The 16,498-nt window shown below is 39.6% G+C and overlaps 1 protein-coding gene across 4 annotated transcripts in view; it reads left to right on the top strand.

Annotated features, from left to right (window-relative positions):
• The window catches only part of LOC139756893 (synaptophysin-like), a 51,804-nt gene that overhangs the window by 11,226 nt on the left and 24,080 nt on the right, over positions 1-16,498 (top strand). For 2 of the 4 annotated variants that reach the window (XM_071676784.1, XM_071676785.1), the window contains 4 exons: positions 3,562-3,588; positions 3,779-3,820; positions 11,884-11,952; positions 12,162-12,286. In XM_071676784.1, coding sequence (XP_071532885.1) covers positions 3,562-3,588; positions 3,779-3,820; positions 11,884-11,952; positions 12,162-12,286 — 263 coding nt within the window. The remainder of the gene's footprint in view (positions 1-3,561; positions 3,589-3,778; positions 3,821-11,883; positions 11,953-12,161; positions 12,287-16,498) is intronic. The other 2 variants (XM_071676786.1, XM_071676787.1) reach the window with 2 other exon arrangements.

Raw genomic sequence — 16,498 nt, 5'->3', positions numbered from 1 at the left:
AACCACGCTCTTTTTATTTCCACACATCTCTCTTACCCTTACGTTACTCACTCGATCAAACCACCTCACACCACACATTGTCCTCAAACATCTCATTTCCAGCACATCCATCCTCCTGCGCACAACTCTATCCATAGCCCACGCCTCGCAACCATACAACATTGTTGGAACCACTATTCCTTCAAACATACCCATTTTTGCTTTCCGAGATAATGTTCTCGACTTCCACACATTCTTCAAGGCCCCCAGAATTTTCGCCCCCTCCCCCACCCTATGATCCACTTCCGCTTCCATGGTTCCATCCGCTGCCAGATCCACTCCCAGATATCTAAAACACTTCACTTCCTCCAGTTTTTCTCCATTCAAACTCACCTCCCAATTGACTTGACCCTCAACCCTACTGTACCTAATAACCTTGCTATTATTCACATTTACTCTTAACTTTCTTCTTTCACACACTTTACCAAACTCAGTCACCAGCTTCTGCAGTTTCTCACATGAATCAGCCACCAGCGCTGTATCATCAGCGAACAACAACTGACTCACTTCCCAAGCTCTCTCATCCCCAACAGACTTCATACTTGCCCCTCTTTCCAAAACTCTTGCATTCACCTCCCTAAAACCCCATCCATAAACAAATTAAACAACCATGGAGACATCGCACACCCCTGCCGCAAACCTACATTCACTGAGAACCAATCACTTTCCTCTCTTCCTACACGTACACATGCCTTACATCCTCGATAAAAACTTTTCACTGCTTCCAACAACTTGCCTCCCACACCATATATTCTTAATACCTTCCACAGAGCATCTCTATCAACTCTATCATATGCCTTCTCCAGATCCATAAATGCTACATACAAATCCATTTGCTTTTCTAAGTATTTCTCACATACATTCTTCAAAGCAAAGCTTTGCTTTGTGTGGAAGAAGAAAGTTAAGAGTAAATGTGAATAAGAGCAAAGGTTATTAGGTACAGTAGGGTTGAGGGTCAAGTCAATTGGGAGGTAAGTTTGAATGGAGAAAAACTGGAGGAAGTAGTGTTTTAGATATCTGGGAGTGGATCTGGCAGCGGATGGAACCATGGAAGTGGATCATAGGGTGGGGAGGAGGCGAAAATCCTGGGAGCCTTGAAGAATGTGTGGAAGTTGAGAACATTATCTCGGAAAGCAAAAATGGTTATGTTTGAAGGAATAGTGGTTCCAACAATGTTGTATGGTTGCGAGGCATGGGCTATGGATAGAGTTGTGCGCAGGAGGATGGATGTGCTGGAAATGAGATGTTTGAGGACAATGTGTGGTGTGAGGTGGTTTGATCGAGTAAGTAACGTAAGGGTAAGAGAGATTCTTTCTTTCTTTCATACCATTCACCATTTCCCGCATTAGCGAGGTAGCGTTAAGAACAGAGGACTGGGCCTTTGAGGGAATATCCTCACCTGGCCTCCTTCTCTGTTCCTTCTTTTGGAAGTGGGAGACCAAATTGGAGGTGGAAAGATGGAGTGAAAAAGATTTTGTGTGATCTGTTGGCTGTCATTATATGATGGGAAAAAGATTCATAGGGAAAACATTTTCCTGAAGGTAATAAAGTGATACATTGACTTTTTTAAGGACTTTTTATGGTAAACAATTTGGTAAACTAAGCTAATTGTGTCAGATGGTGAGGATAGTGAAGAATAACTTGAGAAATGAGCAGAAATGAATGATTAGGATAGTGATTTTCGTAGGATTCAAAGCATGCATCAAAACCCAGAGGTCATCTTTGAACAAAAAGTAAGGGATTGGACTGTTCAAGGAAGTAGCGAGTAATGCAGAGGACCCCAGTAGAATATGGCAGATGTTGATTAACCAGTATAAGTCAATTTTTAATACAAGAGAGCATGGAATTGATTATGAGATACTTATGATTATGAGGAACATGCATATACAGATGCATTTAAGAGAGAGACATTATTGAAGCAGTTGATTAACTTGAATAAAGGTTAGCTCCAGGGCCAGAAAGATTACTGGCAGTTTTAAACAGTTGGGTAATATCTGTGATGTGATTGGATGGAACAGCATGTAAAGTGAGAGTAATGGCAAATGCTGTAGTGGAAAATGAAGTGACAGTCAAAGTAATGCATAGGAGGTAGCAAAGCATTAGGGGTAGATGGGATTGCTGTTATATTTTTCAAGTAAAAGGGGACATTGTAGTTGATCAGTTAGTCAGGCATTTCAACATTTGTAATATCTGAAGTGAGGTGCCAGAGGATTAGCAGAATGCATGTATAATTGCCCTTATTTAAAGAAAAGGAGAATAAGTTAATGGTTGAATTACAAAGGTTTAAGTCTGTCGAGAGTACATGGCAAGGTGTATGGGTGAATGGAAATTGATAGGATGTAGGCATAAACAGAACATCAGTTTAAGGGGTTACCAATGTGGATTCAGGAGAGACAGAGGTATGTAGACCAGGTACTTTAAAAACGATTGTGTGAGAAGTAATTTGAAAGAGAGTAAATTGTAAAGGGCATTTATTGTTTTGGAGAAACCAAATGAAAGGGTTGACAGAGAAGATTTGTGGCAGGTTTCGCAATTATATGGTTGAACAAAAGTTACGAAATGCATTGGAGGCCCTCAGTTCTGCAAATGATTTCTACAAAATGTGCATGTGTCCAGGTAGGAAGAGATGAGGTATGGATTCCAGTGGAGGTGGGTCTTCATCAAGTATCTGTGATGGTTGTTTCATGTTTTTAACTATGAGGGTCTTTGTGAGTGAGGTGCAGGTGTCTTAGTTTTGTAGTTGTGGGTAGGCATTGTAGATGAGTGGGTTGCTGTTTGCAGATGACTTGGTCTGGCGGCAGTGAGTAATAGGTGAGTATTAGGTCCCAGGTGTAAATGACTTTGGTGCAAGAATACATGGATAGCATGCATTATCAGTTATGAATGTTTCAGATGAGTACTTTGAACATAAAGATATTCTTAAATATGCATGGTAAAGAACCATATTCAACATATCTCAAGACCCTGCATGTCCTAAATGCAACCTCTGGACTGAAGACATTGAACACTCACTCCCCAGTTGTCATGTACTCACTTTTAAATACATGCTGCCAACACCACCACACTTTTTGACCAGTGGTTCCCCACTGTAGATATGGCTGGCTTCCTTAATGTTGCAGGAGCCCTATAGAATAATAAACTAGACAGACGAGTTCAAAACAATTTGACTACGAACTCTCCCAGCCTGACCTCAAAGTTTGACCCACTTGCTGTATGCCACAGTGTTTGTTCACTTTCCCTCATCTGCAGATATTACTTATTGGTAGATTTATTCTCCAGTATCCTAGGATCCAGTTGTTGTGGATAATTGAGAATTTACATTTGTTTGAATTTGAAAATGAATGTCTCCATAATGGTTACTTGAAGTGTAGTGTTAAAGGGTACATCTATGTAATATATGAATCCATTAAAAAGAACAAAATTTATATCGTGAAAAGCAGAATTTCTGTGAGTTACACATAAATAGTAAAATGCATTGTTTTTATAATCATTTGACTAATTTGTAATATTCTCTACATGCAGCCTATGCCTATGCAGTATGAACAGCAGGTTTGTTTGTGAATTTCATTATTTCAAAAAATTTTAACCCTGTAATATCATAAGGATGTTCTTTCTACAATTTGGGCATAATTTTCTTAAATGTATAAATGACATATCTCATATTAGAATTATCGTTTCAGCTGTATAATTTATCCAGAGGTTTGGTAAAGGAAGTAATTGTTTTTTTTGTTTCATGCAGCCCCCACCAGTTTATATGGAACAACCCAAAACCCCACTTAAGGTACTGTAATTACCAGCATGATATGCAGCTTCTCATTTATTGCTGATAATTTAATGGGAAGGGGAATATTTCTTTGCATGAATTAGGTTTGCACTTTACCATCAATGCTGTCACTGGTATATAGTGAAATGAATGTCTTGCAAATATTGTAGTTGATAGCATTTGCACAAGAATGCTTTATGTTGCAGACACACAAGGAGGGAAAATAGTTTGGCAGTGAATCACAATACAGTTTATTGAGCTTTCTTAATTTTTAACAGTGAAGAAGACTGATATAATTTTCCTGTTCCTTAAGGTGTCTGACTATTTGAAAACACCAACTTCTGCTTCTTCTTCAAGGCATACCTTGGTGCAGCTCATCTATTAGAAAGGAGACAAGTAAAAATAGCTTTCATCTCCTTCCATGATGCTCTTACTTTTACTGTGTCTGAAGTCTTTAGAACTCATACTTGAAATTTTATCCCTCTTTCTGATCACAAATATGGCTTTTATATTGCTAGGTTATCCCTGGTAATAGGGGAGAAAGAATACTTCCCAAGTATTCCTTGCATGCCATAGAGGGTGACTAAAAGGGGAGGGAGCAGAGGGGCTGGAAATCCTCCCCTCTCACTTTTAATTTTCCAAAAGAAGGAACAGAGAAGGAGGCCAAGTGAAGATTTCCCTCAGAGGCTCAGTCCTTTGTTCTTAATGCTGCCTCACTAACATGGGAAATGGTGAATGATATGAAAAAAATATTGCTAGGTGTACTGATGGGTATAATCAGAATTCTTCTTGGTAATTCTCCAAGCATCACTTCTCTCCTTTCAGTCCACTGTGATGTTGCTGCCTTCCTCATTCTATATAGTCATTATATGGGGCATTCCCTTTACTAGCTGCCTTCGTGAGTTTCTGCCACCAAGGCACACATCTGGTTGCTGCCTCTCAAAGTTTGTGTTTGGAGACAGGCTACACCAAGATTGACAGTTCTAATAACTCCTCTTTACCTCAAACACTGAAGCTGCTCATGTTTCCCTCTTCCTTTAATCTTTTACCTGTAAGAGTCTGGTCTTCGAACACCTAAGGAGCTCTGGTTGATATATCCGTTCTTTTTCTTTTTTGTCATTTTCCCTTCACATTAGATGGCCTTGATGGGCATGTTTCACCTGTGACATGGCAGTCTCTGTAAAAATGGAAAGTGACACATTGTGTCTATAGGTTCTCTTAAACCACTTTAGCATGTTATCTCCACTTAGTCTCTTTATATCTATGAACTTTTCACAAATACCATGCAAGTTTTTTATTTATTCATATGAAGACAGCCTTGAGTATGTTTATCATTTACTGTAGTCTTTATCACTATATCGCTTGCTTGGTTTGTCTAAATATCACTATCTTTTGCTTGGTTTGTCTATCATATGATTTGTACTACAAGTATGATTACTGAAGAAAATATGTTGTTTCTGCATCCCAAAAATCTTACTGTTTGCTGTAAACCAGTGTAACCACAGATCAGCTGTATTTTTATGAATGTTGTAAACATCCATATTTATGGTTTGGACACATGGAGAGAATGAGTGAGGAAAGATTGACAGAGGATATATGTGTCAGAGGTGGAGGGAACAAGGAGAAGCGAGAGACCATATTTGAGGTGGAAGATGGAGTGAAAAAGATTTTGAGTGATCGGGGTCTGAACATATAGGAGGGTGAGAGGTATGCAAGGAATAGAGTGAATTGGAATAATCTGGTATGCCGGGGTCGACGTGCTGTCAGTGGACTGAACCAGGGCATGTGAAGCATCGAGTAAACCATAGAAAGGTCTTTGGGGCCTGGATGTGGATAGGGAGCTGTGGTTTTGATGCATTACGCATGACAGCTACAGACAGAGTGTGAACGATTGTGGCATTTTTTGTCTGTTTTACTGGTGTTACCTTGCTGAAGCGGGGGCTGCGATGCTTTTTCCTATGGGGTGGGGTGGCAACAGGAATGGATGAAGGCATGCAAGTATGAATATGTACATGTGTGTATGTTTGCATATATGTATGTATATGCTGATATGCATATGTATGTATATGTGCATATATGGGCGTATATTTATATATACATGTATATGAGTGGATGGGCCATTCTTCATTTGTTTCCTTGCGCTACCTCACTGATGCGGGAAATAGCGATTATGTATAATAAAGGAAAATATAAAAAAGAATAGAATATATATATATATATATATATATATATATATATATATATATATATATATATATATATATATATATATATATATATATGTATATATTTTTTATTTTGCTTTGTCGGTGTCTCCTGCGTTTGCGAGGTAGCGCAAGGAAACAGACGAAAGAAATGGCCCAACCCACCCCCACACACACATATATATACATACACGTCCCCACACGCAAACATACACACCCATACAGCCCAACGTACGCATACATATACACACACAGACACACACATATATACACATGCACACGATTCACACTGTCTGCCCCTACTCACCCCCATCGCCACCCTGCCACACACGGAATAACATCCCCCTCCCCCCTCATGTGTGCGAGGTAGCGCTAGGAAAAGACAACAAAGGCCCCATTCGTTCACACTCAGTCTCCAGCCGTCATGCAATAATGCCCGAAACCACAGAACCCTCCATGGCCCACCCCAGACGCTTCACATGCCCTGATTCAATCCATTGACAGCACGTCAACCCCGGTATACCACATTGATCCAATTCACTCTATTCCTTGCCCGCCTTTCACCCTCCTGCATGTTCAGGCCCCGATAACTCAAAATCTTTTTCACTCCATCTTTCCACCTCCAATTTGGTCTCCCACTTCTCGTTCCCTCCACCTCCAACACATATATCCTATTTGTCAATCTTTCCTCACTCATTCTCTCCATGTGACCAAACCATTTCAAAACACCCTCTTCTGCTCTCTCAACCACGCTCTTTTTATTTCCACACATCTCTCTTACCCCTTACATTACTTCCTCGATCAAACCACCTCACACCACATATTGTCCTCAAACATCTCATTTCCAGCACATCCACCCTCCTGCGCACAACTCTATCCATAGCCCACGCCTCTCGCAACCATACAACATTGTTGGAACCACTATTCCTTCAAACATACCCATTTTTGCTTTCCGAGATAATGTTCTCGACTTCCACACATTCTTCAAGGCTCCCAGGATTTTCGCCCCCTCCCCCACCCTATGATTTACTTCCGCTTCCATGGTTCCATCCGCTGCCAGATCCACTTCCAGATATCTAAAACACTTTACTTCCTCCAGTTTTTCTCCATTCAAACTTACCTCCCAATTGACTTGACCCTCAACCCTACTGTACCTAATAACCTTGCTCTTATTCACATTTACTCATAACTTTCTTCTTTCACACACTTTACCAAACTCGGTCACCAGCTTCTGCAGTTTCTCACATGAATCAGCCACCAGCACTGTATCATCAGCAAACAACAACTGACTCACTTCCCAAGCTCTCTCATCCCCAACAGACTGCATACTTGCCCCTCTTTCCAAAACTCTTGCATTCACCTTCCTAAAACCCCATCCATAAACAAATTAAACAACCATGGAGACATCGCACACCCCTGCCGCAAACCTACATTCACTGAGAACCAATCACTTTCCTCTCTTCCTACATGTACACATACCTTACATCCTTGATAAAAACTTTTCACTGCTTCTAACAACTTGCCTCCCACACCATATATTCTTAATACCTTCCACAGAGCATCTCTATCAACTCTATCATATGCCTTCTCCAGATCCATAAATGCTACATACAAATCCATTTGCTTTTCTAAGTATTTCTCGCATACATTCTTCAAAGCAAACACCTGATCCACACATCCTCTACCACTTCTGAAACCACACTGCTCTTCCCCAATCTGATGCTCTGAACATGCCTTCACCCTCTCAATCAATACCCTCACATATAATTTACCAGAAACACTCAAAAAACTTATTCCTCTGTAATTTGAGCACTCACTCTTATCCCCTTTGCCTTTGTACAATGGCACTATGCAAGCATTCCACCAATCCTCAGGCACCTCACCATGAATCATACATACATTAAATAACCTTACCAACCAGTCAACAATACATATATGATATATGATATATAATATGTTGGTTTGTGGCAGGGGTGTGTGATGTCTCCATGGTTGTTTAATTTGTTTATGGATGGGGTTGTTAGGGAGGTGAATGTAAGAGTTTTGGAAACGAGGGGCAAGTATGCAGTCTGTTGTGGATGAGAGAGCTTGGGAAGTGAGTCAGTTGTTGTTTGCTGATGATTCAGCTCCCTTTCCACATCCAGGCCCCACAAAGCTTTCCATGGTTTACCCCAGACGCTTCACATGCCCTGGTTCAATCCATTGACAGCACGTCCACCCCGTTACACCCCATCATTCCAATTCACTCTATTCCTTGAATAGGGCTTAAATATGCATTTGATTTGTTTCTTTATGCACAGAAGGTTCCTGTCAGGTTGTGTGAGATTTCACACTATGAGTCGAACATGCATACCTCTTTGGTTATTACATTGTAGTCTCATGCATAGATTGTTTAGGACCAAGCCATTTTCAGGTTTTGGAATTTTCTGGATTAAAGAGTGACTTTAGAATGCCTAACATTAGTGTTTGAACTGAAAAACACAGTAAATGAATGCAGAATTGATATACATGGGAGGAACTTTGTTTAATGTGTGGGTTTTGAGTATCTATGGTGGCCAGGCAGCCAGTGATTTGTTTTTAGTGCTCTGTTATGTATGGTTTGCAGCTTTGTGACATTTACCTTTGAGTAGATGACTAGGCAGATGAGAGTTTGATTTTATTTAATGTTAATAGTGGATCTTCATATTGTAGCCTGCAGGAGGTTTTAAAGGAAGTGATTGAAGGAGTATGAAGAAAAAACTACTCCTTGGGGAATTCCATTTTAGGGTTTTAGAGTTGAAGCCTTTGTTTGTGACTATGGCTTATCAGTTGGCCAATTACCTTTTTCTTTGTTGTTGAGGGTGGTGTCAAGTATCTTTTGTGTGAGGATGTGTCAGGGAGCATTATTGAATGCTGTATTGATGCTTATCACCTCTGGTTCTGTGCAAGAAGGGGACTGTGGTTGGTTGAAAGCCATCTAAATGATTTGTTAGGTGTGTGTGTGTGTAGTGTTGTGGAGTGATTAGGTCTAGCTAGGTTAGTGTTGTGTAGGTTAGTGTGGAACATTTACTTGATTCTCTTGTGGATCAGCTTTTCAAAGACTTTGGATACTGAAGACAGAAGAGCTTATAGAAGAAGGGAAATTGAGTGGTTTGAAAGGTTTTCGACCTAAACTGGTAATGTTTCGACCTAAACTGGTAATGTTTCTGGATGTTAGAAATTTTGTTGTGTATCCTGGAGTGGTTGAAGATCTCTGTATGTGTTAGCCAGGAGTGGTTGAAGATCTCTGTATGTGTTGGTTTCTAATGGGGCCAAACTGTTTTATGTGAAAGCTTAATATGTTAGGGCCCGTTGCATCAGATTTTTGTTGGTTTTTAAGTTTTTTACTTACTTTTCTTATGACTAATTAATTCTTTGATATTCTTTGTCATTTAGGTTGGTTTTGAGTTTGCATTGCGTTTTTCATTTTTCTTGGTCATAAACTAAAACAGATTTTTGGGACGTAAGTGGTGGAATAAATTCAAGACAGACAAAAAATGTTTTGAACACGATTTGTGGATTTTAATAAAGTTTTGAGTGTAAGATATGCTTGGAAGACTTGTGGATGCTGTTAAGAGCTTTAATGATACAGGAATTTATGTACATTTTGAGAATTATTGTTGGTATGAGTTAATGGTTTGAAATAGGGGTAGTAGTGCATCAAGTTTATGTTTTGTTGCCATTGATGCTTTTTTGGGGGGTTTGGCCATTATTGGAGGTGAGAATGAAGTAGAGGAATTACTGAAATATGGAGAAACAAAAGGGAAGTTATCAGAATAATTTACAGATATTCTGTTTGCTGAATCAAGAAAGGTTAGATGAAAAATATGTTTGAGGGGTATCCTGAATGTAATGCAAGTAGAATTCTAGTTTTTCAAAGAGATGAATTATCAGAGTTTAGTGTAAATTTGAATTGGAAGTTATGGTTGAGTTTAGCTGCTTTGACTGGTATTCAGTAGAGATGGTAGTAAGAAAGCTGAAGTTGTGATTACAATTGTGAAAGGGAAGAAAAAAGCAAGAGGTACACTGAGTGTTCTGATAAATGGATTGGAATTGAGTGTAGAATATACAAGAAGCTTGCTTTAGTTTTGTTGCATGGATCTGAAACCCAGGTTTCAACAAATCAAAATAGGTAGAGAATAATAGCAGTAGAGATGGATAACTTGTTTGAAGGAGGAGAATAGTTAAAGAAAGATTGAAGATTTGCGTAGAAATTAGGTATTAAGGAATTGTGAGAAAGGCATTTGGATGAAAGTCATGAGGTGGTAAAGTATTAACATGTAGAGCATATGGCAGATGAGGGTCAAGAAAGTACATAGTAGAGTAGTTGAGGTTAAGATAACAGGTACAGCATGGAGGACTGATGTATAGAGAGAATTGATTTGGGCTGGAAATATTTTAGCTGAATATGTCAGAGGATAGGGGAGAAAGAATACTTCCCACGTATTCCCTGCGTGTCGTAGAAGGCGACTAAAAGGAACAGAGAAGGGGGCTGGATGAGGATGTTTCCTCAGAGGCCCAGTCCTCTCTTCTTAACGCTACCTCGCTGATGCGGGAAATGGCGAATAGTATGAAAAAAAAAAAATGTCAGAGGAATGAATAAAGGCAGACAGTGTGAATTGTGTGCATGTGTATATATATGTATGTGTCTGTGTGTGTATATATATGTGTACATTGAGATGTATGGGTAGGTATATTTGCGTGTGTGGACGTGTATGTATATACATGTGTATGGGGGTGGGTTGAGCCATTTCTTTCGTCTGTTTCCTTGCGCTACCTCGCAAACGCAGGAGACAGCGACAAAGCAAAATAATGTCTGAGGAATAATTTAGTAATTGGATCATGAACTTGTGTAATTATTTTGTGTGTGAAGTTGATGTGAATGGAGATATTTGGCTTATGTGACAAATCAACTTGTACAGAACTGAATAGAAGGAAACACTTGTATAGGGGTCTGCCAAAAGTAGCTTAAGGATTTTATGTAGCTACAGTTTCTAAAGTTTGATCATTTGCAAGTTTCAGTTGTTTTATTGAAGATGAAAAGTGAGATTCCCAGTCAGTTGGAAAGATTTCTTGCAGGAGTTTTGCTCTATATGAAACACTGTAAATCATTTTTTTAGAATTTGCCTTCAAGAGGTTTCAGCAATTTTAGATTCCTTGAATGTCTCTGGGTCGATTGCTGTGGGCTGCTCAAAACATTAGCATGCACTTGCTCACTGATTCCTATTGTTCCCAGATCAGGGTCAGTTTGATTGTGATTTACCTCTTACTTTCCCATCTTCCTGAAGTCTAAAGACACCTACAAATAATGGGTTCAGAAGGATACAGGGACATCAGTTTTTCTGCATGATGTTCTTTGAGCTGCAGAATGGGAGCATTTATTTTTGAAGTAAAACCAAACAATAAGAGAATTCTTGCAGATAATCCACCAGTACATTATGAATATTTTGAACCCCCTTATCGTCATTCTGAAAAAAGAATAAGATCTTTAATTTATACTTTGGATATATTAGATATAGAGAATCCCTCCATTGCTTTAGATGACTATGAACATGAAAGCCCATGACTCAGTACTTTGGACATGGGTTGAGAGAATGTGTATGTTTGAATTGAGATGCTTCCAATTCATCAGATATATTGGAATGAAGTTAAAGAAGGCAAATAGACATGCAGAAAGGTAGAGTATTTGATATACTTTTATCATATTTCATTGTTGATAATTACAGAATTCTCTCTTCTCTCAAATTTTATGAATCAGTTTTATGTCAGGCTGTGGAAGTCAAAACAGTGCTGATATTAGGATGTGATGGATTGTTATTGATGACTTTTTCTTATTTGCATAATTGTCTCTGTCTGCAGGGAATATTTGCAAGCCTGAACACAAGGGTACTGAAGGAGCCTCGAGGTTTCATGAAGATTTTGCAGTTTGTGAGTACATTGGCTGTACAAATCCTATCATTGAAGTCATTGACTATGCACTTTGTTATTTGGTAAATGTGTGACATTTTACATATCTTGCATCTCCATCTTGGATTCCGATTCCTTAGATACTTGAAAAATTAATTTAGAGATACTTGATTTTGAATAGATTTGACAAGTTTCATGTCTTTTATTTTTTATTGTTGTTTATGTTTCAGATATTTAGTATATGTGCATTTGCAACAACTACAAACTTCAGTTCCTCATTTTCCTTTCGGGTGCTGTGTAAAGGTAACCAAGATAATAGCACACTTATTACGGAGAAAATTGTTTATCCATTTCGGTGAGTAGCACTGTTTAAGGTATTTGAGTTGTTATTACCATTTTTTTTTTTTTTTTTTTTTCTCTTTTTTTTTTTCCCCAAAAAGAAGGAACAGAGAATTGGGCCAGGTGAGGGTATTCCCTCAAAGGCCCAGTCCTCTGTTCTTAATGCTACCTCGCTAACGCGGGAAATGGCGAATAGTTTAAAAGAAAGAAGAAAAGTGTTTAATTGATAATTACCTATTTGTACTGTATGTGGAGAGAGTTTTACTCCCATGGGGCTCCATCACTTTATGTGTGTGTGTGTCCATGTGTGTGTAACTATGAAGGATGAGTAAACATTTGCTGCAAATTTATATTTTCACTGCATATATCTAAAGTGTTGATCTGGTTTTGCTTTAGTTTGTTCCCATGCAGTTTTCATTGGAAATATTGGTCTTTTCTGCATATTATTGCTTGCTCATCCACACTTACCTCTCTTCTACCCAATTACTTTCTTACAAAACCCTGTCAACTCATTTTGTGTTTATCATTTACACTTCTTATTATTTCAGAATGTTAGCTGAATGATTTTGAATTTTGATCAGACTTTGGATTATCTTCATTTCTTAGCTCATCTTTGAAATTGGGGAACATATTACACATCCAGGAATATGTGCATACTTTTTTGTGTCAGACTTTGCGTTTGTACTTCATTACTCTCTGCATGCTTCTGCCTAATTTTCAAGATAGACCCAGATTACATCACTTGATTTCACTCTCCAGTTGCTGTCTTTGCTGAGCCCATTTTGATATTCATCAAAATTTTTGTGACTTAATTTGATTGGTCCTTATCTCATGGTTGCAGATAGAGCAGAGTTTGTATTTACAAGCATACCTTTATACTTATAAACATTTCATATTTTTTCTTTGTTGCCTGCATTAGTAATTGAACCTTTGAGAAAATATTCTTGTCAAAAGTAGGGTTTCTTGGGACTTGAATCAGCTATAGTTTGATGATGACATGGTGCTGGTTGCAGATTCAAGGAAGAAACTGCAAAAGTGGGTGTCTCAGTTTGGGAGATTTTGTGAAAAGAGAAAGTTGAGAGTAAATGTGAGAAAAAGCAAGATAATTAGGTTTAGCCATGGAGAGACAGGCTTGCTTGGGTAAGAATTTGAATGGAGAAAACATGGAGGAAGTGAAGTGGTCCAGATACGTAGGAGTGGACATTTCAATGAATGAAATCATGGGAGCTGTAATGAGTCATGAGGCAGGTGAAGGGGCAAAGATCTTGAGAGCATTAAGGTATGGGTAAAGAGAGATCATTGTATGGGAGAGTGAAGATGGGCATGTTTCAAAATACAGTTTTCTTGATGGTGATGTTTGGATGCCGGACATAGGCTCTAGATGAGAGTGCACAGAAGAAGGTGAATGTTTGAGGACAGCATGTGTTGTAAGTAGGGTTGATCATATGAAATACGATAGGGTAAGATAGAGGTGTGGGAATAAGAAGAGAGTGGTTAAGAGCTGAAGAGGGTGTACTGGGAATCCATCCCTCTCATATTACTTTCTTAAAGAAGAAATAGAGGAAGGGGCCAAGCAAGGATATCTCCCCCTCCTCCAAAAAGGCTTATTTTTATGTTGTGGAAGCTATTACACACACCCGAGATTGCAAATGAACAAATATTTTAATTATTTATTTCTATTATACTTTGTCACTATCTCCTGCATTAGTGAGGTAGCGCAAGGAAACAGATGAAAGAATGGCCCAACCCACCCACATACACGTATATACAAAAATGCTCATACCCGCACGTATACATACCTATACATTTCAATGCATACATATATACATACTCAGACATATACATATATACACATGCACATATTCACACATGCTGCCTTCATCCATACCTGCCGCCACACATAAAATGACATTCCCCCCTCCCCCAGCGTGTGCGCGAGGTAGCGCTAGGAAAGGACAACAAAGGCCACATTTGTGCACACTCAGACTCTAGCTGTCATGTGTAATGCACTGAAACCACAGCTCCCTTTCCACATCCAGGCCCCTCAAAACTGTCCAGATGCTTCACATACCCTGGTTCAAACCATTGACAGCATGTCGACCCAGGTATACCACATCGTTCCAGTTCACTCTATTCCTTGCATGCCTTTCACCGTCCTGTATGTTCAGGCCCCGATTGCTCTAAATCTTTTTCACTCCTTCCTTCCACCTCCAATTTGGTCTCCCACTTCTTGTTTCCTCCACCTCTGACACATATATCCTGTTTGTCAGTCTTTTCTCACTCATTCTATCCATGTGACCAAACCATTTCAATACACCCTCTTCTGCTCTGTCAACCACACTCTTTTTATTGCCACATATCTCTCTTACCCTATTATTACTTACTCAATCAAACCACATCATACCATACCACATATTGTCCTCAAACATCTCATTTCCAACACAACCACCCTCCTCTGCACAACCCTATCTATAGTCCATGCCTCACAACCTTATAACATTGTTGGAGCCACTATTCCTTCACACATACCCATTTTTGCTCTCCGAGATAACGTTCTCGCCTTCCGCACATTCTTCAATGCTCCCAGAACCTTCACACCCCTCCTTCACCCTGTGACTCACTTCCACTTCCATGGTTCCATCCACTGCCAAATCCACTCCCAGATAACTAAAACACTTCACTTCCTCCAGTTTTTCTCCATTCAAACACCTCCCAATTTACTTGTCCCTCAACCCTACTGAAGCTAATAACCTTGCTGTTATTCCCTTTACTCCCTGTGTATGTGGGAAGGTTGGGTCATTCTTTTATCTGTTTTCTTGCGCTACCTCGCTAACGCAGGAGACAGCGACAAAGTATGATGAGATAATTATAATGAATAAATATTTGTACATAACCCATGACCTCTTTTGAAGGAAGAATATTGGTATTACCTAGGACCTCTTCCCAATACTTCACCACTTCCATTTTCAGGGAAATGTGGGCTCCTTTGGAGTGAGAAGTTCTTTTGATACATTTTTCTTTAAGTATTCCTGTTTGGTGACTGAATACATTTTCTCTGCATTTTGATGGCATGTAAATATTTAACTCCTTTGGATATCCTTGTTTACTAATTTTTATTTTTTATTATACTTTGTCGCTGTCTCCCGCGTTTGCGAGGTAGCGCAAGGAAACAGACGAAAGAAATGGCCCAACCCCCCCCCCATACACATGTATATACATACGTCCACACACGCAAATATACATACCTACACAGCTTTCCATGGTTTACCCCAGACGCTTCACATGCCTTGATTCAATCCACTGACAGCACGTCAACCCTGGTATACCACATCGTTCCAATTCACTCTATTCCTTGCCCTCTTTTCACCCTCCTGCATGTTCAGGCCCCGATCACACAAAATCTTTTTCACTCCATCTTTCCACCTCCAATTTGGTCTCCCTCTTCTCCTCGTTCCCTCCACCTCCAACACATATATCCTCTTGGTCAATCTTTCCTCACTCATTCTCTCCATGTGCCCAAACCACTTCAAAACACCCTCTTCTGCTCTCTCAACCATGCTCTTTTTATTTCCACACATCTCTCTTACCCTTACGTTACTCACTCAATCAAACCACCTCACACCACACATTGTCCTCAAACATCTCATTTCCAGCACATCCATCCTCCTGCGCACAACTCTATCCATAGCCCACGCCTCGCAACCATACAACATTGTTGGAACCACTATTCCTTCAAACATACCCATTTTTGCTTTCCGAGATAATGTTCTCGACTTCCACACATTCTTCAAAGCTCCCAGAATTTTCGCCCCCTCCCCCACCCTATGATCCACTTCCGCTTCCATGGTTCCATCCGCTGCCAGATCCACTCCCAGATATCTAAAACACTTCACTTCCTCCAGTTTTTCTCCATTCAAACTCACCTCCCAATTGACTTGACCCTCAACCCTACTGTACCTAATAACCTTGCTCTTATTCACATTTACTCTTAACTTTCTTCTTCCACACACTTTACCAAACTCAGTCACCAGCTTCTGCAGTTTCTCACATGAATCAGCCACCAGCGCTGTATCATCAGCGAACAACAACTGACTCACTTCCCAAGCTCTCTCATCTCCAACAGACTTCATACTTGCACCTCTTTCCAAAACTCTTGCATTTACCTCCCTAACAACCCCATCCATAAACAAATTAAACAACCATGGAGACATCACACACCCCTGCCGCA

The sequence above is a fragment of the Panulirus ornatus genome, chromosome 23 (assembly GCF_036320965.1).
Source record: "Panulirus ornatus isolate Po-2019 chromosome 23, ASM3632096v1, whole genome shotgun sequence".
Taxonomy (NCBI): domain Eukaryota; kingdom Metazoa; phylum Arthropoda; class Malacostraca; order Decapoda; family Palinuridae; genus Panulirus; species Panulirus ornatus.
Note: the sequence above shows the minus strand (reverse complement) of the source record. Positions and strands in the feature narration are given on the sequence as shown.